Source organism: Emydura macquarii, unplaced genomic scaffold (genome assembly GCF_026122565.2).
Source record: "Emydura macquarii macquarii isolate MOO-44397 ecotype Brisbane River unplaced genomic scaffold, CSIRO-AGI_Emac_v2 contig_2422, whole genome shotgun sequence".
NCBI lineage: Eukaryota > Metazoa > Chordata > Testudines > Chelidae > Emydura > Emydura macquarii.
Window position 1 is genome coordinate 36,043,338 of NW_027132559.1, and position 26,444 is coordinate 36,069,781.

Genomic DNA, 26,444 nt, shown 5'->3' on the forward strand with positions numbered 1-26,444 from the left:
TCCTTCCAAACTTCAACAGAAAATGTTTAAAGGGATTTACTTGGCCTGAAAAATCACATTTCTATGTGAAAAATGGGCACCTTCTAGATTACAAGTAACACAATGGGAGACCAGCATCCTGACATGTTAAGTATTGCAATTTTGTATAATCTGGACTTTCATGGAGTACTGCTCTTTTGCAAACAAGCCCAATGTATTTTGTTGGGTAGCTAGAGAAAGACATTCTGATCTGGGCAGGCTCAATTAATATGAAGTAGTTAGAAAACCTGAAAATCTCTGGGGGGCTCAGTATATGACCTTCATGTACAGCATCAAAAGCAAACACTCGACCTCGACACAGGACTATTAAGTGGGAAGGGCATTCTCCTTCGCTCTCTGAAATGAAGATAAAAGAAACATGAAACACAACACTTTTTGGATTAAGTTATAATGTGAGTGAGGGAGAAGGGAGACAAGTTATAGACACTTAAGTGACTAGTTACAAAAATGCATGTGTACAAATACAGCACATTATTTTGGCCTTTAACATTTAAGACCTTTGTATGTTTAAAAACGGCAACCAAAACCAAAATGGTCATCTACTTTCAAAGAGCAATTCTATACTTTTTCTGCAGTTTGGAAATAAGTCTCAAAGGCTGCATTTGCAAGATTATCTGACAGACAAAATCCATAGATGCAGGTAACCTTGATTATTAATAACCACACCAATGTTTACCATTATGTTTGTAACTTTAACAAATTTATAAGCGGGGAAGCTATTCGTACAGCAGGGAGCAGAAATGCTACATGCAAAACCACCCACATACTGATGAAAGAAAAGATGACACTGGGCCAAGTTCCAGAAGGTGGGCATAGCAAGTGGCTGCAAAGATAATCATGCTGCCAAAACACTTGACAACACATGCTACAAGATTTTCTATATGCAAATCAGGAGTTAATGCACAAATGGGTCAGCTAGTACCCAATTTGCATATGCAAATCTGGGCATTTGTGCACTGATACATGAATGTTTAGCACTATGCATAGATGCAGTTGTTTCACTCACCACTGGAAGTCTTGCCCAGAAATGCCTATACAATCTTATTAGTTATGCCACACACAAAAATTTATTAACGAAGTTAAGGTTTGTCCAAGTTCAAGAATATTAAGACAAAAAAAAGTTAGAAATTCAAGAAACACAGAGTTAATGTTGCACTTCTCAAACAAGGCCCCCAAACAATCTTTACTCTGCGCCATAGCCCTGCCTTGGAAAAATTAGAAATGTATACTATTATATCCATAGAGCTTCATTTAATGAATGTCCACAAAAATGCCTTAATCTTTTTCATATAGTAATTGTGTTGCTTTACATCCTTTTTCATGATCATATTAAAAAGTACACAAAGAAATTCATAAAGTCCTGATTTAGATAAATAACAAAATTAAGGAAATCATTCTCCCTTTAGAATGACTTTACATGTAAATCTCAGCTACATAAATCATGCAATTACAGCACTTATATGAAAAGAGCAAAAATTAGTGGGGGAATAAATTAGCACATGTATGAAAACTTACAAAAACCTGGTGCTGTCCTGAACATCTGAAATACACTACATGCCAAGAAGGGAGATGCTAGACTTGCATCTTTGCAGGGGCACAGCTGAGGTTTTTTGGGTGCTTTGTTTGAGAAATGAAACCATAATTTTACATTGCCTAAGTTTCTAATGTTTAGGTTTTCTGCTATGTTTGTTTTTTAAACCAATGTTCTTGAAAGGTCATGCACCCTCAAGTCACTGATATGTGCCTGAAACCTTAACTTTTATTTAAAAATTAAACAAATTCCATATACAAAAATTTGTTACAGTCCTAACAAGGGACTGGGGAGAGAAGGAGCATGGGGAAGGCATTCCCTGCTTCCTTTTGACTTCCTGAGATCTGGAGGAGAGACACCTCACTAATGCACACCTCCTAAAGTCTATAGGACGGAGTTCCGCCCCTGAGAACCTTAGGAGATATACAGGAGTGTAGCTGTACTGAGATAAGTGCATCAACATCTTGCTGAGCCTTATGAGATTTGTCAGGGAATCTCCAATCTTTACAAAGCTTATTAGGTGACCCCCATCCCCAGTCTTCCCCTGGCTCTTACGCTTGTAGGTCCCACACAAGCCCTAGGAGTTTAGAGGGATAGATTACACGGGGTGCTGGGGGAGGTGGACTTCTAACAAGACAGACGAGAGGGTTGGATGAGAAGCTGAGAAGGATGGATGGGTGGGGGCATCAGAACATAAGGGGAGCATGTTTCTGAAAAGGGGATTATGGAGACAGGGATATGGAAGGAATTACAACTCCATATTGTAATTTTACAATACAGGGCATGCATATTTACTATTGGCATATGTAAGTGTGATTAAGCTACAAACAAATAATTTGAAATAACTCCTTTCATTCAACAGCAAGAAGGAAACACTAAACACTGTATCAAAAGGGGCATGAGGGCGAAAGTAAATTATTTCATTTCTGAACCTGACTAGATGCTCTGACCCTTTATTTGTATCTGACCTGACCCCTTTATCTTTGTCTGTATCCGACCCAATTATAAAGATAAGTACCAGTTTAGAAGATCCAACAGAAGCATCACCTCAGCTGTGGAATGTACAGAGTGCATAGACTAGCTATCCCGTAAAACCAATGTATAGCTAATGAAAATACTCTTCAACTACAGCAGGTTTTTAAAACAGACAAAAATATAGTGTTTGTTTTATGATTAACATGGCCATACTTTAGTCCTGTAACATAAAATCAGTTATCAGAAAGTTGCATTTGTTTACCAGTCCTAAAGTAGTTGCTTAAAGAATCTCTAGGAATTCCTGGAATCTTGCAAGTGCAGAATATCATTCGAAACTGGCTCATGTCCAGAGGCATATTTCCATATCTATGCACAATCACTTTTTCCCTGCAGTAAACAGAATATACAAAAGCATAGGTTTCAATTAACTTTATGCATGAGGTGAAAATTACATCAACAAATCAAATATGGCCAAATTCATCCCTGAGTACAGTGGAGTTACATCAAGAAAGAACTTGGTCCATATCGTTCATGACTGTAAGTATGCACAGTACACTGATATTTAGAAGCAATTACATTTTTTAAAAATGTCTTACGTTCTTATTAGTTCCCAGTATTTCAAGGTATGCCATATAGCTATGCATCCTCTTTCTATCTGAGTTCCTTCTTTCGGTGGCCAATAGTGTTCAAGATAAGGGCCTGGGCCTCCAAAGTTATAATATATTTGTGTTGGTATGCGAGCATCAAGATAAGCCACATTCAGCCACCATTCTTCCAACTGAAAAGGAACAGAGATTAGTATCACAATGTATTTTAGGCATAGTTCTGTAACAATGGTTCTCAACCCATGAGTCACTTGCAGCATAATCAGCACACAGCTGTGGCCCATGTGACATCCTTAGAGCCATACAGGTAGGATATATATTGTGTGGATGAAGCCCAAATAGCACAGAGAACTGCATATGTGGCCCACAATGGCAAATAGGTTGAGAACCACTGCTCTATAATAATCAATTGATTGTTGTATAGTACCTGTCTAATTTTTTGTTACTTTTTAATACTCTAAAACAGTTCCTGAACTGTGAAAAGCAGACCACTGTGATCCACAAAGCACTTGCTGATAGTACTGAGACGCTACATTGCATTTCGAGGTACTATGTTACATTTCTTTCTTAATATAAATTATTTTTTGTAACCAGCTGTAGTGGTTGACTGTTGCAGTCGTCAGAGATACTATTTTCTGATGAGATTACAAGTTTAGTTGACAAAGCTAAATGTTAATGTAATAGACTTCTGTAAAATATTTTATTTGGTAATCCACAATATTTTGATTTAAAAAAACTAGAACGATGCAAAATTAACATGGCACAAATAATATGGATTAAAACCTGGCTAACTGACAGGTCTCAAGAAAAACTGAAAAGAGCTCTGTGTAAGCTTGAAAGCTTGTCCCTCTCACCAACAGCAATTGGTCTCCTTTTCTATCTAGCTCTCAACATATAATTGTAAATGGCCAATAATCATTGAGCAAGTGTGTTTCTAGTGGGGTCTGTCAGAGATCAGTTCTTGGCCCTACACTATTTAACATTTTTACCAATGACTAGGAAGAAAACAGTTTGCAGATGACCGAAAGATTGGGGGTATGGTAAATAATGCAGAGGGCATTCACTGATAACAGAGCAATGTGGATCACTTGGTAAGCTGGGCACAAGCAAACAATGTGCATTTTAATAAGGCCAAATGTAAATGTATACCTCTAGGAACAAAAAATATAGACTTTGCTTGCAGGACTGGGGACTGTATCCTGGGAAACAGTGACTCTGAAAATGTGGGTCACAGTGCGTAAACAGCTGAACATGAACTCCCAGTGTGATGCTGTGGCCTAAAGGGCTAATGCAATGAATGAACAAACAGGGGAACAGTGAGTAGGAAAGTTTATATTACCTCTGTATTTGTAACAGGTACGACTGCTACTGGAATACTGTGTCCTGTTCTAGTGTCCACACTTCAAGAAGGATGTTGATAAATTGGAGAGGGCTCAAAGAAGAGCCACAAGAATGATTAAAGGACTGGAAAGCATGCCCTACAGTGAAAGATTCAAGGAACGTACTCTGTTTATCTTAACAAAAAGAAGGATAAGGGGGTAACCATTTATTAGTAGCTACACAGGGAACAAAAATTTTATCATGGGCTCTTCAATCTAGCAGAGAAAGGCATAAAAAAAATCCACTGGCTGAAAGATGAAGCTAGACTAATTCAGAATGGAAATATAGCGCACATTTTTAACAGTGCAGGTAACTAACAATTAGGACAACTTACCAACAATACTGATGGATTCTCCATCACTGGCATTTTTAAATCAAGACTGGATATTTTTCTAAAAGACATGCTCTAGTTCAAACAGGAAGTAATTCAGGAAAGTTCTATTGCCCGTGTTATGCAGGAAGTCAGACTAGCTCCCTTCTGGTTTTATAATTTATGAATTGTGAGTGGGAGGAGAGGTGGTCTGTGTGATTATTAGTGATGGGGGAAATGGTCCAAAATATGATTTCTTTATTAAGAGGTGTTCCACACCATAAAAATTCTTCAGAATACCTGCTCTGAGATAATCTAAATATAGTTCTGTTGGGATTAATGAAGATCTCATGAATACCAAAGACTGTTTGAAATGTACAAGTAGTTCATTTTTTCTTTCTTTTTTCCCAGGCTACCTGACTTCAGATTGCCATCAAATGTCTTATTGCTCTTTAGAGAAGAAAAGAGACTAGACTGTATGCTCCCTAGGGCACAGACCGTAGGAAAATTTTCAGAAGTTTCTAAATGACTTAGGCTCCTAAGTTCCACTTTCAAAAATGACTTAGACAATTAGGGATGTAAGGGGTTGTCTACACAAGTTACTGTGCAGCAAGCCAGGGTGTGAATCTACAGCACATCAGCTTGTCATGTACTTCAGGACTTTCACTGCAAAGTGTTCACACAGGATATTTCTGTGTAGAAAGGTGGTATACTATAGATTCACACCATGGCTTGCCATGCAGTAACTAACCATGTAAACAAGCCTTAAGAATCATTGCAAGTCAATAGGACTTAGGAGCCTCAGTCACCTAGCTGCTTTTGAAAAGTTTACTCTGTGTTGTCTGAGTTCTTCAGCATCAAGCACATTGGGTTTTTGAACAAAATCACAATACAAATAATGAGTCATCTTCAGCTTGTTCAATATTGTGAACATGATGGCAGAATATGATACCTCAGGATAACCGAGTTAAATCCAAGTTCTTATTTGCTGTAATCTTATTTATGTATATGATTTTGTTAGGGCTGGCGCAGTAAACAAAGTGAGTAATAAAACTGGCCTCTAACAATTCATAAATATAAAAGTGTTCAACAAAACACTAATTTTTTATAGATTCCTCTTCCAGCTTGTTTAACTATTAAAATATGTAGTCTTTGCTCCGTCAATAAACACTAGTATTAGGTTTCATACTCAAAGTCTGGGCCTGACCCTGAAACATTACTTTTGTAAATAACCCTATTCACATAAGGTTATGTAACATGAATAAGGAAGGGCTGGGCCTAAAGTTCAGCACTTCACAAGATCAGGCCCTAACTAACTCATTTTCTGACTGTTCTCTGCAAAGATACTGATGTCTTATACTTCAGAAAACTAGATGTATCAGGACGTATGAGAGACTCATAGGAAATATTTTACAATCTTAAAAAATCATAATTCAAAACTTACCCAATTCTTCTTCACTTTAGCCCTTTCCAGTAATTTATGATGCAACACTTTTCCAATTCCATGTTCAAACTTTTTAACTATGTCCTCAGTTCTTTGATATTCTTTGTGATTTAGGAATGGCTTTACTGTAAAAAAGGAAAATATAAATAAATACCGATTCATATCAACTCCCCCCATGCAGACCTGGAAGCTGACAGTACCCAAGAGAAATTTTTAAAATGAATAAATATATAGGTCTTTGTTGGAAGAAAAATATGGTATTTTAAAAAGGTGAGAACATATACTAGGAAATCTTAATGTAAAAATACGTTTCAAAACTGTACATTAAATAAGACTTTCACTGCTGTCAAGTCAGTGGATACAAGTAGATGCAAAAGGCCTGCAGTATCTAATAAGAGATTAAATCAAATAAGAGACTGCAGTCAGAAGTAGTTAAGGCCTACGATGGCAGATATTATGGAGTTCTGTGACTCCGCAGGCTTCCATGGAACTTGTTCACTAACTAAACTTGTCTCTACTTTGTTTGTAGGTACAGTACCAGCTGAATACACTGGGTGAATCCACATGGTTGAGAAAGACACATCTATCACACTACTGCATCAGACATAAGCTACTTGTCTTCACTTTGAAGACACTTCATGGTCTAACCTCACCCGACCTTTCATCTCTCATTCACTTTCTAGAAAGATACTTACCTCCAATTCCAATGATGCCAACCTCTGTTGCCCACTTATTAAATTTTCAGACAAGCAGCTTAGTATTTTCTCCCATGCTGCTGCTCACACTTTGGAGAAGCTCCCTGTAAATATCTGCCAAGTTATCTCATTATCCTGCTTCAGATTTTTCCTTCAGGCTCTCCTTTGCATGATGCCTACAAAAACTTGACAAAGGGTAGGGTGCCCGTATGCTGAAACCACTGCCTATCATGCTGACCAATACTGTTTCACTGTTTTCTTGTACTCCATCTGTATTATATCCTCTATAGTCTCTTATATTTAGATGGTGAGCTCTCTGGGAGAGGGGCCATCTTTTTTGTTCTGTGTTTGTACAGCGTCTGGCACAATAGGGTCCTGGCCACTACAGTAATACAAATAATCAATAAATTGTGGGTGTTAAGAGTAGGATTTGGAGTTAAGAAAGTAAAAATACAGTATCAGTCCTCAGCTACTAGCTACTGGACCTGTGGATGTGCATCTCTAATCCAGTTCAGAGAAGTAACATAAAATAAAACCTCGGTTTGGTAACATCCCAATGGCATAGAATCATAGAATCATAGAATATTAGAGTTGGAAGGGACCTCAGGAGGTCATCTAGTCCAACCCCCTGCTCAAAGCAGGACTAACCTCTGCTATATCATCCCAACCAGGGCTTTGTCAAGCCGCAGCTTAAAAACCTCTAAGGATGGAGATTCCACCACCTCCCTAGGTAACCCATTCCAGTGCTTCACCACCCTCCTAGTAAAAAACTTTTTCCTAATGTCCAACCTAGACCTCCATGTAGGCATCCATGTCTTGATAAAACTAGAAAGCATCTGTCCTGTAGAAGCTAGTGGAATATGATGCTATCCCAACTAGAAGTCATACTGCTGGCCAGTGAGGTTACCATAAAAGTAATCTGTGGCAATAGAGAAATGATTGCCTTTCCTAAGGTGTTTGGGCAGGAACTATCTTGCTACATGTTTGGGCATCATCTAATACAGTGTGGGGTGCTATCATAATACAAGTTAACACTCAATACCGGAACGTTTATATTAGAGTATACTCCCACAGCAAATGAAAAAAGGATTCTTCTGGTTATGCCATTTGTGCACTGTTTATGCTACATTTTATAAATAAGGATACATACAATACAGGAAGTAAAGTTTCTGTGAATGGCAAACTCTAGGTTATGGTATTATTTGTAATTTTAATGACTGCTTCAGACCTTTTTTTAAACTGTCACTTTTCCCATTCTCACATAGTGTACCTCTATTGTACATTATCTAAAGCCTTGTCTTCACTGAGAAAATTTACCAAAAAATTGCCACTCAGACTAGTCTAAGACTAAGGCTCAATATAGATAAGAGAGAAATACTTTTTATTTTAATTCATGAATTTCAATACAACCCTTGTTGGTATAAAAGTGGCTGTTTATGAACCATAACACCTGACAACTATACGTATGTTTTTCTAGGATTCCCACCTGTTTCAGATGAGCAATACTTTTGGAAACTGTAACACTTTTTCATTTTCAAAACAGACACCCATGTTTTGCTGTACCATGAAAGAACCAGGGCTTTTCCATTTAGGGTACATAATCCAAAACACTGAGAAACAGATTCTTTGTTATAGCATGGCCTCTTTAAGCCACTCCAAGACAGAATAAAGAAAAGTACCCATGTTGTTCTCATTTGACAGAAGAGGAACTAAGGCACAGAGAGATTAAGGCCCAGATCCATAAAGAGATTTAGGCACATAAGTGCCAGTTTTAGTGTCACTGTGATCTACAGAACCTCTGCTCTGCTGCCACCTAACCTCACTCAGCACCTGTGTTTTTGCTATAAAAGTCCCCTAGTGCCCACATTTCTGCTTCTGGGCACAAACACTACCATCTCACTCTAGGCATACAGATGCCTAAGCCCCCGAGTCAACCTCAACGTAGGAGAAGATAGGTGTTCCTCCCACCTGTTGGGCCCAGTCCAGTAGGTGTGCTGAGAGCAAACCAATCAAAATTGAGGTACACCCTCTTATAAGTTTTAGCCTACTGGTTAGAGCACTCAACCTGGGATGCAAGACCAGGGTTAATTCCCCCCTCTGACTGACAGGGAGAAAGGATTTGGACAGGAGTCTCCCACTTCTCAGGATAGTGCCCTAACCACTAGGATATAGGATATTCTGGGATAGGGCTCTCTCAGATGTCTGCTGTTGAAGCTCTCCCACCTTGGATAAATGCTTACATAGCCATTGGGTCAAAGAGAGAGTCAGAATGACTCTACAACCTGGTGATTAGGGCACTCACCTGAGATGGGAGACCCAGATATGATCCTCAGCTCCAATCATTCTTTATTTACCCAAAGTGGAAGAGCTTCACCAGAAGAGATTGTGGGACCCCCCCCTCCACATCAGAAAATCCTATAGTCTAGTGCAGGGGTGGCCAACCAGTGAGAGACAAAGAGCCGCAGTTACCTTGCCCTTAGGCAGCGCATCAATTTCACTCTCCCTCATCTCTCTACCCCTCAGGACAGTTGTACAGTTTGCACTGATCTGTCAATTTCTGTGGCAGCTCGTCAATTTCACTCCCCCTCTTCTCCGGAGCATGCATTTGTCTGAGCAAATTGGCCACCCCTAGTCTAGTGGTTGGAGCATACTCCTGAGAGATGAGAGACCTCTGTTCTAATCCTGTCTTCCCCTCCGGCAGAGAGGAAACTGAATCTGGGTCTCTCCACACTCAGGTGAGTACTCCAGCCACTGGGCTAATGTTATAAAGGGAGGCTGCTGCTGCTGCTCCTCCTCCTCCTATGGCATTTGTTGCAAGAAACTGCTTATGAACTGATGGCTGTGGATCACGAGCAGAGACAAGCACCTCCCTGCAGCCTAGATTTAGGTGCCTAACTCTGTGAGAGGGGCGGGACCTTAAGACATCTTCCTGCCTAACTTGCTAGCTTTTTTGGATCTCATTCTTAGGCGCCTCTCTCCATACGCATTGTATAGGGACCTAAGCTGCCTAACTCATGCTTTGTGGTTTCCAGTGTCTTTCAAGATGTCTAAAAGTTAGGCACTGCAACAAAGAGTTGTGGATCCAGGCCTAAGTGATTTGCCCAAAATCACATAGAAAGACTGTGGTAGAGCCAGATATTGAACCCTGATCTCCTGAGTCTCACCCTGATACAAAACCATCCTTCCTCTGGTAAGCAGCATAAAGAGCCACAGTATGCCACTGAAAATGCTCTCAGCAGCCATAAGTAGTCTTTATAATTAATCAAATTAGATAACCTCTTTTAGGTTTTTGATGGTTTCCTGCTCATCACAAAACCTGCTTGGTTAAAATCTATAGGCCTGCTTCACCAATATTTTGCACCTTTTGTAGCCCTTTACACCCAAGGGAAGTGAATGCAAAGTGAATGACAAATACTGTTATCCTGATTTAGTAACACAATACTTTGAAATGAGCATAGCTGCTGTTTTTGTAAGTACGATGTATTATCCTTGATATTGTATGAGCATTTATATTGACCAGTACTCTTCCAAGTTTACTTTTATGTTCATAAGACGTGTTTAATATAAATATAGCTATAGTGGCTCTTTAAAAACACTAAGTCCACTTGTAATATTCCATGAGTCCAATATATTTTTTAAATTCTGACATTCTTTTTCGATTCTGTATAATTTGGTCTCCCAATTTTTTTTAAATTTTTTTTGTGTGTGCTTTCAAATTTACGATGTGTCTGTGGCAAAGATTATTATACCTTTACATAAAACCTTTTATATTTGTTTTATAGGCTTTTCCACACCAGAAGTGTAACATCCTCACTTATATTTTATACAGTATAGTCCTTTATCTGGTTTGTCATTTGATGTTTTCAGAAATAACACATGAGCATATTGCTCATTCTTCATAGTCTGGGGAACAAGTTATTCTGGAGCACAGAATACTGGTGAATAGTCTGTTGGCACTTATCTATTTGGGTAAATAGACTGAATTTTATACTATGTTCTTAGCAGCAGGAAAAAAAGTCAATACCTGTTTGGGAGTAGAAGGCAAGATTTTGGTCTAATGGAGTCTTTCTCCAAACATCTATTTCTATGGGTTGCTGAATTATATTTCTCAATTATATTTTGGGTATCTTGGAATTTGTACTGAGTAGTAGGGGATCTGACAGAACACCAATGTAGCAACTGCTCTCTCACTAGTAATCATTCCTGCATCTAAGGTGACTTTTCATTAATACAGCCTGGCCAAAGTTTTTCATAGAAACTAGATTTCTACACTACCCAAGCCTTAGGTGTCCCATTTGACTAACCATGAGCCTTTGCTGTTACATGTAAATATATATATTTCTTATAGTGTTACCAGCATAACTTCTTGTTTACTAAGATTATAGCTCCTTTTTCCCCTCGTTTAGTGATGAGTATACATGACATACCCAGACACATGGAATTCTAGACAGAAAAATCATTTAACTTTTATTTTATAACCATTTAAGAACATATTTGCATTTGATAAGGCCACCGATTCCTTGTATAATCCAACACCACATTTTTTTACACCAGCATCATTTTGTTAACTAAAAATGTCAATGTGGCTACTCAGATTTAAGACTTAATCCAGCATAGTTTCTAATAAATTTGAAGTCAAGATGTTTTAACTAGGGCTGTCAAACGTTTTTTTAAAATTAATCGCTATCAATTGTGAGATTAAAAAAAAGTCGCAATTAATCGCAGTTTTAATTGACCTGTTAAGCAACAGAATACCATTTATTTAAATATTTTTGGATGTTTTTTACATTTTCAAATATATTGACTTCAATTACAACACAGAATACAAAATGTACAGTACTCACTTTATATAATCATTGATAAATATTTGCACTGTAAAAAAGAAAACAATAGTAATTTTCAGTTCACCTCATACAAGTATTGTAGTGCAGTCTCTTTATTGTGAAAGTGCAATTTACAAATCTAAAATTTTTTTTGTTACATTTTGTATTGACTTCAGTGGGGCTCTGTACAGGCAAGGTAGCCTGTGTGACAGCTGTCTTCTTAGTCAACATACCAGACATTGAATAGGGAACTTCCGGACAGGACAGACTGATTTAAATCACCATGTGGAAAGTCTAAATTTGAATAATTGATTTTAAGCAACTTTCCATTTGTACTTCAGTTATTTTTTAAAGAAAGATAGATCAATCAGTGAGAATGTAACCATTAAACTTGTTGATTTACAAGTAAATATAGTATTTACACTAGATTTGGTACCTAGGAAGGTACACTATGAACTATATACATTTATTGAAGCTTAATATTTTCAGATTCTTATAAATTGTATGTTTTTAGTATGTTAGAAAATGGGGAATGATAGATTACTTATTTACTAGATAACATTTTGCTCATGATTTGTGTAAAGCTGCATTAAGAAAGAGGGTAACCGGAATTTAATTAAACACACAACACAGCATAAAATATATTATTATTATTAAAGAAAACAAACCCTTAATGCAGCACATACCATATTCATAAAGCTTGACCTCAAAAGTTGGATGTTTTTCCTCTGATTCTTTCTTTATATAAAAAAGCAGCCCTTAACTCAAAGTTTTTAATGGAGAGTTATGGATTCAGCATATATTTTTATTTAAAATGTTTTAAGAGGTTATAATAAGTTTAGGCCTTAACATATTTTGCATTACATTCAAATTTCATTTTAAACAAACAGGTTTATTTTTAAAAAGAAAAAATTAAGTAAAAAAATACAATTTAAATAACTTTTTTTTTTCCATTTAAAAAGATTTTTTTTTTAAATCCACCCTGCTTCTAGAGCTGAAAACACGTCTCTACAGTTGAGCTAAAGAGCCAGGATTGCAAGCTGAGAGCTGTAACAGACATCTTCTGCAAATCAAGCACAGAAAGGAACACTACACAAATGGACCCATCAACTATACCTGCATGAAGTTCATTGCAGAATCAGGATCTTAAGTAGCATCTTTCCCTCAAAGTCTTATCATACTAGACTGATAATATACCTGTTATTTGACCTTGTGGGATTTATGTGGGTGAGTGGGTGTGATGGTAAACAGTTGAACTAATAACATTGATAACACTGAAACCTGTCAAGTTAAATGCTGGGCTGCATGTGGAGTTCAAGAGCAAAAGTGTATAAACTCGCTGAGAGAGCTTCACTTCATTCAGGGGTGGTTTATTAATTTGGATAGGCAAGTTTGATTTACAAATTCAGTTTTAGTGTATAACTCTATGTTGCAATCTGTCCACAATCATAACACACTCTTTGTGATGCTAGGCCCAAAAAAGTCAAGTAACTTTGCAAGTTGCATAGCCCAACTCTTTGACCATTCAATATATATTATAGAAAAATACAATGATAGTGAGGGTCATCCCTTATTAGTAGACTAGAGCTTTGATATGCAAATGTATGGTTGGTAGTTATTTGATGTTATTTACGTATCTCTTGTTAGAGGTTAGCAATGTAAATAAACTGTTTTCCTGTCTGTCACTGTTCTATAGATTAAGATTTCAAAAGGAACATATGAACATTTAGGTGGAATTTTGAATGTAACAATACTATTGTTTGTATTTCTCTTTGAAGTTTAAGTAGTAAATATATGTGAATGGTTGTAAATGGCCAATTACCTTATGCTAATGTATCTAGTTACCAGTGTGCTCAGGACATGGGAGATGGTACTTCAGAGTCCCAAGTAATCATCTATTAATTGTTCAAGAAGATACCTGCTGTCAAGAAAGTATTGGTCAGCCTGCACGGATCTATAAAAGACTTTAGCAGACTGATTCTTTTATCTCAAATCTGTCCAAGCTTGTCAGGGAAAGTTTGGATCGCAAGATTGAGATCTCAGCATCAGCCTGGAATCACACTGCTAATTCTCATGGGAGAATTTGAATGAACTCTGCACATGGACTATTTAGTCTTCATTCCTCTGCATCAATTCATCTACAACTGAAGCTGTGAATCAAAGGACTGAGACCCATTCAGGTACTGGATGTATGCCAGAGGGACTATGTAAGCCTATGTTTAGCTTCTTGATAACCAGCGTGGGGAATCAGAAGCATTGTTTGTGGCTGGTTAGGAAGTCTTACTTCAGTGTCACCCACCAGTGCTGAGAGAATCTGCTCTCCTTTTGCGGCCTGCCCTGACTTTGGCATTTTCAGGTGGCTACCCTAGGTATGGACGGGTCACACTCTTAATTCTAGTTATCCGCATTACAGGGAGAAAATAAAGTTGGGAGTTTTGGGTGATACAAATAAATGTTTGTGATACTTCACTTTTTTTTAATACATACAATATATCTATTAATTGATCACTGCGTCAAAAAGACTGACATAATAGCCTTAGACCTCCTCTATACCTAAACCTTAGGTCAACCTAGCTACATTGCTCAGGGCTGTGAAAAATGTCACACTCTGTGTGATGTAGTTAAGCTGACCTAACCCCCACTGTAGACTAAGCTAAATCGATGAAAGAAATCTGTCAACCTAGATACCCACCTCTCGATGGGGTAGATTTACTGCAGCAATGGACAAAACCTTTCACTGCTGTAGTGCCAACATACAGTGGTGTAAACTGCAACTGTGCCGCTGTAGCATTTGTAGTGTAGAAATAACCTCCATTAACTGTAGCAACATATGGCTTATCTTCACTGCAACAGTCAGCTTGAGTTAGTACACTCAAGTTACTGCACTCTAGCTCAAGTGAGGGTGACCACACTGCAAAACATTTGAGCCACATAGAGTGATTTGATTAGCAGCTGATGAGTTGTAATTTGAGTGGCTGCATTCCCACTGCTTTATAAGCTAGAGCATTAGCTTCAGCCCAGCTTCTGAGAGTACATTTATACTGCCATAAAACACCTGTGGCTACCCCATGTCAGCTGACTCAAGCTTGCAGGGCTATAAAATTGCAGCATAGAGGTTCAGGCTCAGGCTGGAGCCCAGGCTCTGGACTCCATGAAAAGAGAGGATGAGCCTCAGTAAGGTGACATGGGCTAGCCACAGATGTTTTATTGCAGTGTAGACAACCCTGTGAGTGTCTTTACACTGTATACTAAGCCCAGGTTCTCACTCAAGCCCCACTTTCCATCCACCCACAAATCAATCTGGTTCAGGTCTCAGGACCCTGCTACGGGACTGGGTCAGATTCTGAGTCCTGCTGTGACTTGGGTCCAAGCCCTGTCAGTATGGATGTGTTAGCTTGGCTGAGAGACACAGGTCCAGCAATTGTAAAACCAAGGTTACAATGCAGCATGGACACTCAAGCACAGGCTTGGAAACAAGTCCACAAGCCTGGGTCCCAAAGACTTAGGTTTACATCGCAACATAAACATACCCCAGCAGGCTAGCAAGCTTGAGCTTAAAGCACTGCTTAACTTGAGATAGAGACTTGTGTGTGTGTGGACAGTTGTCAGGTTAGGGGCAAAACTCTTACTTTAAGCTAACAATGCAGGGAAGACATCCATAAAAGGCAAGATCCTGCAACCACTAAAGCCAGCTGGGACTTTTCCATTGATTTCAATAGGAGCAGAATTGGATGCAAAGTGAGTTTGGGGATTTGGGCACACATCCACAAAGGCACATGGAGGCCTAAGTCCGAGTTTTAGGCCTCATTGCACACCACAAAACCCTTGTTCAGCTACTGCCTAAACACGCTCAATGCCTACATTTCTGCTCTAAAAGTTCTGTAGATGCCTAAGTTTCTGCCTCTGGGCACATGCACTGCTGCCTCACTCTAGGCATGTGGATACCAATCTCCTGCCCAAGCCCCAGAACAATCTACAAACCGGGAGGGAGATGGGTGGGGACGGGCTCTCCTCTGCCTATCTCATCCATGGGCCCCAGCCCAGTAGGTGTGCTCAGAGGATGCCTACCGGATCAGGTCCCGTTCCAAATCCAGCCACCAAAGGAGGAGGTGGTGGCCACTGCCAACCACCTTATAACTTTTAGCCCACTGGATATGGTGTTCACTGGGGATAAGGGTTCAATTGTCCATTCAAACAGAGATGCCGCCCACACTTCTCAGGAGAGTGCTCTAACCACTGAGCTATGGGATATTGATATGGATCTCTCTGACTGTCTCCTGTTGAAGCTGTTTCACTTTGGATAAATACATAGAGTCATGGGGGTGAGGGAGAGAGAATGAATGACTCTAGCCTGGTGGTTAGAGTGCCTGCTTGGGTGATGGAAGACCCAGGGTCCAGTCCTCCCTGCTCCAACTGCTCTAATTATTTTGTAGCTGTTCCACTGTATATAAATAATGAAAGAGTGACTGGAGCAGAGGAATTGGACTCTGAGTCTCCCTCCTCCAAAGTGGGTGCCCTAATCGCCCGGATAGAGTGTCATTCTCTCTCTGTCGCCCGATGGTTAATTTATTTATCCAAAGTGGAACAGCTTCAACCGGAGAGATTGGGGGAGACCCATACCAGAATATATCAAAGCTAAGTGTTCAGAGCACTCTTCTGAGAAGCGTGGGGGATCCCTCTTCAAATCCTCTCTCCCCACCAAGCAGAGGAGAAATGAACCACTTGGGTCACCGACATCCCAGGTACTCTGACCACGGGGCTAAAAGTTATAAAGTGGGTAGCAGCAACATCTCCTCCTCCAACCATTTTAGGTGGAGGGAGGCAGGTGCCTAACTCATTCTCAAGAAATGGCTGAGACACCTAAGACCTCTAACTTGAAGAGAGGGGTTCCCAGCTGTGGATCATAAGCAGAGTTAGGTGCTTAAGTCTAAGCTACAGAGAGGCACCTATTTCCTGGGAGGGGAGGGTCATTGGACATACTCCTCTGGATCCCATTCCAAGGTGCCTATCTCTCTCAATTCGTTTTATAGGGAGCCTGCCCACTTAACGCTTGCTCTGTGAATCACACTGTTGTTCCTGTGATTTTTTTAGGTGTCTAAAAGTTAGGCTTTGCAATGTTCAGTGCCACAGCGCTTAATACCTCTCTGGATCTAGGAATTATGGCATGTTTGTTTCTGGCTGGGTGTGACCACAAGAGCCCCACTTCCTAGGTTGTTACTCTGATGAAGTTTTTCCATTACTAGAGGGCTAGAGGGAGAAATTACAGTAACTGCAGAGATTCAGAAGTCTCAGAATTCTGGGAGTGATTTAAGGAAGAAGGACAGAATTATTCAGAAAGAAATCACGTATAGACAGCTCATTCCTGTATCTCTGTCCTATTTACTACAATAGAGCATCTGACTTGATAGAGGCCTATGATTTACAAATTTGCCAATTCCAATTGGCATAAAACAAAAGGAGAACTCATTCACAGTTGTGTTGCCCATCACCTTTTCCTTTGTGATATTTTGTTTATTAGATGGTAACATTCTTTAGGGCAGGAGCCTTGCCAACTCAGATTTCTCAAAAGACCCAAGCAGACTTTTGGAGCTGTATAAAGAAGAGTAATAAAAAATTGTATTTAAAAATGTGAATAGTTGCTTGAAATCTTCATTTACACGGGAACACTGGACAAACAAAGGCAGCCACAAGCAACCAAACTCCTATTTCCAACAATTTTTGGACGTCTCTAAAAGAGAAAAGTTTATTAAGTGATTATAACAGCTATACCTGCATCGAGGTATTTCTTTAAAGATTCATCAAGAGCAGGAACTGGCAGTGAAGGAAGAGAACTCTGGTACTGGAACGTTCTCTCTTCAGAGGATTCAAACACTTGGTTTTCCATGATGTGGATCTGATGCAAAATAGTAATTATGAAACCAGAATTAGATAGAATGCTTACATATCCCCACTCCACTTTTATCTTATTTTACTTGGATCTTTGCCTCTTATATTGTAAAAAACAGAACCACAGAAATGTAGGGATCTAGAGAGGTCATCAAGCCCAGCCCCTTGTGCTAAGGCAGGCCATATCTAATAGAGAAAACAAACAATGCAGTGATCCAGGGCCAGAAACGTCTCTTGTTGGCAGAACCCTCAGAGTGGGGGGAGGGATGCCCAAAACAATATGGGGAACTTATTACTTAGAGGCTATTTACTCTGATTCCAGTCCAGTAACTCAAGTGGAGGGCCCTGTTGTTCTGCTTTCAGGGGTATTGAATTGTCCACTAGGTGTCCAGTAATGAAATATGTAAATATATAAGTAGTAAAATTTTAGAGGCTAAAGATGTATTTCAGGAAAAATGGAAAGCATCTAGCATTTACCCTGTGTGTTCATAATTCATGTCTGTTTATAGTCAGATATTGATTTTTGCAGTTAACAGTCAAGACCCCATCCATAACATTTTTATATATATATTTTTTAAAACTATATTGTTTTAAAAATGTGTACATAACAAATCTCTCTGTTATAACCTTTGTACTACTGTAATTCCTTTATTATTACATCACACTTAGGCTTGGTCTACACTATAAAGTTATACTGGTATAACTAGGTCACACAGGTTCCACACCCGAGTGATGCAGTTTAACCAACCTAGCTCCCAGCATAAACAGCGCTATGTCAACAGGAGGGTTTCTCCCACTGACCTACTGCTTCTAGGGGAAAGGAATTACCTATGCGGCACAGATAATGTCTTCACTGAAATGCTACAGCAGTGCAGTTGCAGTCTTTTAAGTGCAGACAAGCCTGCCCTCTCCCAATTCGCAAGCTCTGGGACAACTGGGGCTTGGTGGGCACCGCAGCCTTCCAGCAAGTGCGGCCCCTCCACCTTCTCTGGGGATAGTGGGGGTGGAGTGAAGACTGCTTCACACAGACCCTGCCCCAGGAGAAACACAGACTCCCTCTCATTTGGACGTTCATTGAAGGGAGAGATGCCCCCATAGTGTTAGATGGGCACTTCTTATTGCATCTGTTTGGCCTGCTCCATGTATTGGTCTGCATCCCACTCAGCTGCGTGCCTCAGCCTAGCTTGGGAACTGAAGGGCGGGTGGGCAGACCGACTTCGGCTTTCCCATCTCTCGGTGGCAGGGGGCATTGGCGCTTCTTGTCACCTCCTGAGTCAGTTTAGTCGGGTCACCAAACATTTTCTTTCTGTTCCTCCTGCATAGCTAGGCTGAGCTCCCCCGTCCGCCCAGCGCTGGGTCAGTGGCCTGGTGCAGTTATCGGGGGCAGCTAGGGGCAAGGTGGGGGGAGATCAAGGCATGTTGGGGGGGGGGGGAGGTTCTAGGAGATCTGCGCCGGGGGCACGCAGGAGGTCGGACGGGGGGGTACATTGGTCCCCCTGGCCCTGGGGGTGGGGGCACTGCGGTGACGGGGAAGTAAGTGCAGACAGCTCGCCTAGCCCTGGCTTTTCGGGCACCCACCTAAGCTCCTTCCCCGGGGCGCATCCCGCGCAGCAGAGGGCAGCCGTGCCCGGAGGGGGGGGGGTCTGGCCTAGTCCCCCAGCCGCAGCGACCCTTCACCCCCCGGCTCGAGGCAGGCCGGACCGAGCCGGTGGAATCAGCGAGCGAGGGCGCAGCCCGGGCTCGCGCCGAAGGCCCCGGGCCAGGGGATCATCCCGCCCCAGGCCCAGCGCGCGCCCGCCGCCGAGCTCACCTAACCGTCGCCGCCCGACCGTCCCCAGCGCGGCGGCGCGGATCGGTCCGGGCGATGTCCGGATAGAGCGCTACCAGCGCCGAGGCCTCGTACAGCTCCGAGACTGGGCTCGGGCCGCGCCCGTGTCCAGCGCCGGCGGGGGAGGGGACAAGGAAGAGGCCGGCCCGGGCCGCGCCGCGCCGCGCTAACGGGCGGAGGGGAGCGAATGTAACTTCCCTGTGCCTCGGCCTGTGACTCGTGCATAGCCAGACGGGGCTGCCTCTCCGGGGCTGGGCCCCGCCCCAGCGGCCCCCCGTGCAGACTTCCCCCAAGGCTTCCAGCCTTGTTCACCCACGGGGACCCCCGCACACACATGGCCGCCGATCCCGTGGGGAGCCTCCTACAACCTGGCCCCGCTCACCCCAGGGGAACCCTCCTCACAGACCCACCCACACCCCCATGCCCCGCTCACCCCAGGGGACCCCCCCCACAGACCCACGCACACCCCCATACCCCGCTCACCCCAGGGGACCCCCCCTGACAGACCCACGCACACCCCCATGCCCCGCTCCCCCCAGCGGGATGGTGGCCCTCCTTCAGATCCCTGGTCGCTGTGCGAAGACCATGGCCAAGAGAAGGAAGCTGCAGTTGGTTCCTTATACTCCACTCCTTATTCAAAGGCCAAATTTATTTAAAATATCTCAAGGTAAGATTAAAGTTTTAGAAATGTCATCAGATTAATGCAATTGAATATGATAAAAATGTAAATGACTAATGAGTTGTGTGCAGTGTAGTTGTAGCTGTGTCTGACCTAAAGAAAAACTACGTGTGGCTTAAAAGCTCAACAGCAGTTGGGCCTGTAAAATATGTTACCTCACCCACCTTATCTCGCTAATTAATTATTTGTTAATTAAATAATTAAATAAAGAGCTGGGTTTCACGTCACTCTACAACAAAATAAGTCTGGGCTTTTCCCCAAGCGATATTTCCCTGCAACCATTCCACTGTTCTGAAAGCGCCGGGACTTGCTGATCTGAAGCTTTGTTATTGAGTAATATGCTGTCACGTGTTACAGCCTCACCCCACTTCCATCTTGTACACAGGATTTGAATAAGGAGCTGGGTTTTGACTGGCTATAAGTGGCAAAGTATGTATTGAGTCTCCCAAAGTGAGAGGTCACTGCAACCTTTAATTCATTGTGAAGAGAGGAGGATATGTTAGCCACACAAGTGAACCTTTATTTTGGTCTCTCAAATATATTGCCCTCATTTTTATGTTGTTTTCTTTGTTAACATTAATATGAAATATTCATGTAAAAATCAACAGATATTCAATCAAGTTGTTGCAAAGCCAGGTGTAATAGTGTCATAGAAATTATATGATAGCTACAAATGAAGAAATCTATGGGAACTTTATTAAATAAATTATTATTTAATTATTAAATAAATTATGTATTAATTAATTAATTATTAAATAAATTGACACTCTCTGCATAGTTGGCTCCCAAATAATCATGTTTATTAATTATTATACACCAACATAAAGCCTAGTTTAATGCATACTACTGCTCTGAATAGTTTCAGATGTCTCCTAAAATAGAGAAAACAGTGAAAACCAATAAAGTGCTCACAAACTATTTAAAGGAAAACTACTCTATTCCTACAAAGTACAATTAGTTAACCAGCTAGTGTTAACCAGCTTTAGTATTGCTGTGAGACTCCTACAGAAGCAATGTGACTTGATACAGTTCTCCAAATTCCATTAAAGTGTATCTGTGGCTAGAATATGTCCACCTCCTTTACCTTTTAATTCCAAAATTCCATTACAAAAATGCCAACACTCAGTAGAAACTTACAAAATGGTTCCTAGATTTGCCTGTTATCCCAACATCTTTGTATCCATAATGACAGCACCTGTGCTTTAATAACTCTACTGTAGGCAAATAATTTTGATGATTTCCATTGAACTGATCCATATTTGAAATATTTTAAATATTAATACCATATTCAAGTTACAGGGAAAAGTGCTGCAGATAGGGCAGGTTAAGGATTTTTCCAGGATAGGGACATTTCAATTTTGTTTGAATAGTCAGCAAATGGCGTTTGAGAAGATGCAGGTCACTACTTTGAGATGCATCCACCAAAAATGCATTTTGTTTTCTTTCAACTTATGTGCTGACATGCACAGAAATCTCTGATGGAAATAGACAATGGTCAAATTTTTGAGTCTTTCTGTGGTTAGACTTAACCACATGTATAATGAGTAAGATATATAAATTCACTGTACTTAATTGATATAATCCATTTTACTTGTTCATTGTGACTCTGAAATTGTAAAATAAGTGAAGAAGGTGATATTTATTATAATGAAATTATTTTAATTAATTAAACAATTGTTGCTGCTGCTGTTTGTGCTGATCACTGGTGACCTCTATATTTAAGCATTCCGAAGGATTTGTATGATAAGACCCTGTTTTACACAGAATGGAAGTTTCTTCATAGAATTTCTGCATAATTTGGTGCTTTCTGCCTCTCCATAAGGAAGTTTTATGGTCTGTAATCCTGACACAACCAATTACTGCAGCAAACAACCACATGGAGGGGGGAACTTTGATAAAGGTGTCTGTGTGTAGAAGAGTCAGTAATGGTATCAAAGATTTTTCAGGCCAAAAGGGATTATTAATTCTAGTCTGACCTCCTGTATAACATCATAGAATTTCATCCAGTTACTCCTGTAGCGAGTCCAGTAATAAATTGTGTTTGTCTAAAATATATCTTGTAGAATGTCATTCACTCTTGATTTTAAGACATTAAAAGGTGCCATTGCCCCAAGATTGTGACATTTAGTTTTGAGAAGAGAAGACTGAGAGGAGACCTGATAGCAGTCTTCAAATATGCTAAGGGCTGTTATAAAGAAGAGGATGATCAATAAAGAGCCTGATATTTCGCTAGAGAGAGGTTGTTAGAAACTTTCATAAGAGTTGTTTTAGTGGAGCAAAAGGACTGGAAGAAAGGGATCAAGTTGGTGAAGAGAAACCTGAGGGATATATATAAAAGGTGCATTGAATAAATTTTGAGGTTAAGGGAAAAGTAAAGATGGGGTGGTATTTAGAGAGGTGTGTGGGGTCAAGATACTAGTGCCTGATGAGAGGGGACACCAGAGCATGCTTGTATTGTAAGGGCAAGAAGCCAGAAGACAGTGAGGGGTGGAAAAGGAGGGAATGAGAGTGAGGTTGAGGGAGATGAACAGCCATTAGTGGATAGGTTAGAGGAGTTAAAGATGGAGGCTAATCAAGAAACCTAAGTGTCAGTCACAAAGAAGAAGGATGAGAGGATATTAGTGAGGGAAGGAGAAATGGAAGAGAAGGAATGTTGGGGGTGAACCAGGGCAAGGAGTTAAATAGGATGGCCAAAAAGGAATTTGAAGAACAGGTAGCCTAAGACTAAAAAAGTAACAGCAAAAACATTTTTAAGTACATTAGAAGCAGGGAAGCCTGCTAAACAACCAGTGGGTCCAGTGGATGATCGAGATGCTAAAGAAGCACTCAAAGAAGATAAGACTATAGCGGAGAAACTAAATGAATTCTTTGCATTTGTTTTCATGGTTGAGGATGTGAAGGAGATGCCCAAACCCGAGCCATTCCTTTTAGGTGAAAAATCTGAGGAACTGTCCCAGATTGAGGTGTCATTAGAGGAGGTTTTGGAACAAATTCACATACTAAACAGTAATACCAGGACCAGATGGTATTTACCCAAGAGTTCTGAAGAAACTCAAATGTGAAATTGCAGAACTACTAACTGGTATGTAACCTATCATTAAATCAGCTTCTGTACCAGATGACTGGAGGATAGCTAATGTGATGCCAATTTTTTAAAAAGGATCCAGAGGTGAGCCTGGCAATTATAGGCTAGTAAGCTTAATTTTAGTACAAGGCAAATTGGTTGAAACTATAGTAAAGAACAGAATTATCACACTCATAGATGAATACAATTTGTTGGGAAAAAGTCAACATGGTTTTTGTAAAGGGAAATCATGTCTCACCAATCTACTACAATTCTTTGAGTGGGTCAACAAGCATGTGGACAAGAGTGAGCCAGTGAATATAGTGTACCTAGACTTTCAGAAAACCTTTGACATGGTCTCTCACAAGTAGACAAGTGGATATAAGAAGCTACCAGCTCAAGGACCTTGTGACAAGATCCCTCACAAGTAGACAAGTGGATATAAGAAGCTACCAGCTTCATCAGCTCCATCTGGAATCAGGCCCATGATTTCATCCTGAAGAAAAAAGACTACACCCATATACTGATCTAATTGTCAGCTGAAAGCAAACAAAGCCAAGTCTCTGGAAGGGTGAGAGAAAAATTTTGTATGACAACGAACTAGAAAATTAAATATGACTGACAATATTGTAACAAAATGGGTGGGGGGGAAATCTGTTGTAGCCCACACTAGATAAGAGATGTCTTCCTATACAGGAAATATAAGCCAATTTAGGTGAAAACAGAGACTATTGTGGCAACTGAAAGATAATTAAATCATTTGAACAGCCTCTGTCCCAACCTGATCTTTAAATTAAAAGTTTGGGAGGAGGATTTTAAGCTTATTCATGTTCTTTGATATTTATTTATTTATTCATTCATTTCTTTATTTGTTCACACTGTGCCCCAAAGTACACTAGGGACATAGACTTTGACAGGTCCCTGCATGAGGGCCTTACAATCTGAGAAAATAATATACAGACAGAGGAAAGGATTAGGAAGCAACACGTAACCTATTATAGTTTGGTAAACCATGCCTGACTGTGTCAATATACCTTACCCTTTAGTGTTTTCTATTTGGTTTGCTCTATTTTTACTGCTGGCAATTTTCTCATGTTGTCCCACCGATTCTTGGCCTCTAACTCACTGTCTTATTCCAAACCTTGTCCACCCACTGATTTTAACTCTCCTAAATTCAGTCCTTGCCCACCAGTCAACCCCTTCCCTTATTAGGGGCAAATGATTATGAAATACTAAAAGGTAGGGTAATATTGGTGCAATTAGGCATAGCTTAGGCAACTAATAAGATGTTCCAGAGGGGTAGCCATGATAGTCTGTATACAGCAAAAACAACGAGAGTTCTGTAGCACTTTAAAGACTAACAAATTTAATTTCAGCAGGCATAAGCTTTCATGGGCTTTCATACAAACTGCATCTGAGAAAGTGGGCTGAAGCCCACGAAAGCTTATGCCTGCTGAAATTAAATTTGTTAGTCTTTAAAGTGCCACAGAACTCTCGTTGTTTTTAATAAGATGTTGCTTCCTTCCTTATTTCCTTGTCTGGTTGCCCTACTCCGCTTGTCCACCTTGCTGCTCTTGCACCACCTATTTCTTGGGTGGTATAGTCCCATGCTCTCACCCCTCACTTGAACAACTTCTCTGAAAAACTGAAGACAATTTCACAAGGTTGGATTGTCTGAAAGAGACTGATTAGGCTGACGATTTACTGGTATTAATCCCTTTCTGATTGTGAGTAACATTCATAAACTGCCTGAATTATCAGTGGTAAGCAAGTAGGACTTTCCTTTACCATTTAAATTACATTGACCCTAACCTCCACCTTTCAAATGCTGCTGTCTGGGTCACAAGCCTCTAAAATAAGTGCTATCCTCTGATATGAAGGGCACAACATGAGACTTCATTTCTCCCCATTGTATCTCTTGCCTCTATGATTCTATTCCTGTTCTCTCTATTTCCCTCATTCTACTTCCTAATTCCTGTTACCTGCTAGCCTTGTTAGAGACGTGAGCAATGACAGGGAAGTATGGGAAGGGTATATGCAGGCATTGGGGTAACAGGTAAGGGGAGTGTAGTAACAGTGGGTGTCAGAAGAGGAGGTACTTGCAACCCACCACCACTCTCAGTTAAGCCTTGCAAAGAGTGGGGAAGGAGCACTTAGCCCCTAGTAGCCTTCAAAGGGGATGGTCCTATTTGGGTTCCTGGATATTCTGGGCTAAAAAACCCTCTCCCAGCTTAAGGGGAGGAGCTACTGAGCCCAGGACTCAACTGAATGCAGGGACAACAAATGAGAACAGGAACAGGTGTGAAGGTCAAAGGGTTAAACGGGGGGAACTTGAAGGGTTCACTGAGCAGAGAACTCTAGACAGCACCCACTACGCCTCAAAAGTATGTAAGGAGTCAGTGGACACGGCCTAGAGGAACTCCGCCCAGATGCATGACCAGATGGAGGAACAGAAATAGGCCCCACAGTAACAAAGCACCTCCTTAGCCAACATCCTCTCCCTGTTGTTATAGATGGCCATGTTGGCCAACACGAGGAGAAGGTTGACGAGGAGGTCCTTGTAATGCTGGCTGGCTTGAGGGGGTCATTTATTATGTTGTTTAACATCAATATGTCAAAATCATAATAATTCATACGAGATATGCTGGGTCAGGTACTGTTAGAAAGGCTATAATGTGCTAAGTAAGATGATGATGTTTATGTTCATGTGTTATATGTGTAATGGAAGTTATGGATATGTTTGATATATCTGTATTTCAACTTGTGCTGTGTCTGGGCGACACCCCAGACAGGATGGCTGCAGCACTAGCCTGCTTAATGGTCCATTAAGGAAACTCACAGGTACAATGGGCCCAGGGGGAGAAGCCAGGGATATACCTGATGAGTCACCAGGACTTACTCATGTGACCCTGGACTCCATCTTATTCCTGTAAATTTCCACAAGCAGCATGGCAAAGGCCAAAAGACATAAAAGGCATCTGCACCACATCCATTTTGTCTTCAGTCTTCAGGCAGTCTTCACCTACCTCTGAATCAACTCATTTACAACTGAACTGAACTTAAGCTCTGAAACAAAGGACTGAGACCCATCCAGGTACTGGATGTACACCAGAGGGACTATACATGCCTGCAAACTCCACATTTCTACTGGAAACCTGATATATATGGACTTTCCAATCATTTGT

The 26,444-nt window shown here is 40.8% G+C and overlaps 2 protein-coding genes across 6 annotated transcripts in view; one reads left to right on the plus strand and one right to left on the minus strand.

The window, feature by feature from the left end:
- CROT (carnitine O-octanoyltransferase) overlaps nucleotides 1-19,910 on the minus strand; it is a 35,148-nt gene extending 15,238 nt beyond the window's left edge. For 2 of the 5 annotated variants that reach the window (XM_067562268.1, XM_067562269.1), the window contains exons 1-6: nucleotides 19,499-19,910; nucleotides 17,572-17,695; nucleotides 6,285-6,409; nucleotides 3,142-3,323; nucleotides 2,808-2,932; nucleotides 267-375 (exon numbers count right to left, since the gene is read on the minus strand). In XM_067562268.1, the coding sequence (XP_067418369.1) occupies nucleotides 267-375; nucleotides 2,808-2,932; nucleotides 3,142-3,323; nucleotides 6,285-6,409; nucleotides 17,572-17,686 (656 nt within the window). In that variant the 5' untranslated portion in view covers nucleotides 17,687-17,695; nucleotides 19,499-19,910. Of the gene's footprint in view, nucleotides 1-266; nucleotides 376-2,807; nucleotides 2,933-3,141; nucleotides 3,324-3,344; nucleotides 4,629-6,284; nucleotides 6,410-17,571; nucleotides 17,696-19,266 lie in introns of those variants that run through there. The other 3 variants (XM_067562266.1, XM_067562267.1, XM_067562270.1) reach the window with 3 other exon arrangements.
- Nucleotides 19,911-20,518: 608 nt separating this feature from the next.
- Nucleotides 20,519-26,444, plus strand: part of OLAH (oleoyl-ACP hydrolase) — a 42,405-nt gene continuing 36,479 nt past the window's right edge. Inside the window, exon 1 of the mRNA XM_067562272.1 lies at nucleotides 20,519-20,706. The gene's annotated coding sequence lies outside the window, so the exon portion shown is untranslated. The remainder of the gene's footprint in view (nucleotides 20,707-26,444) is intronic.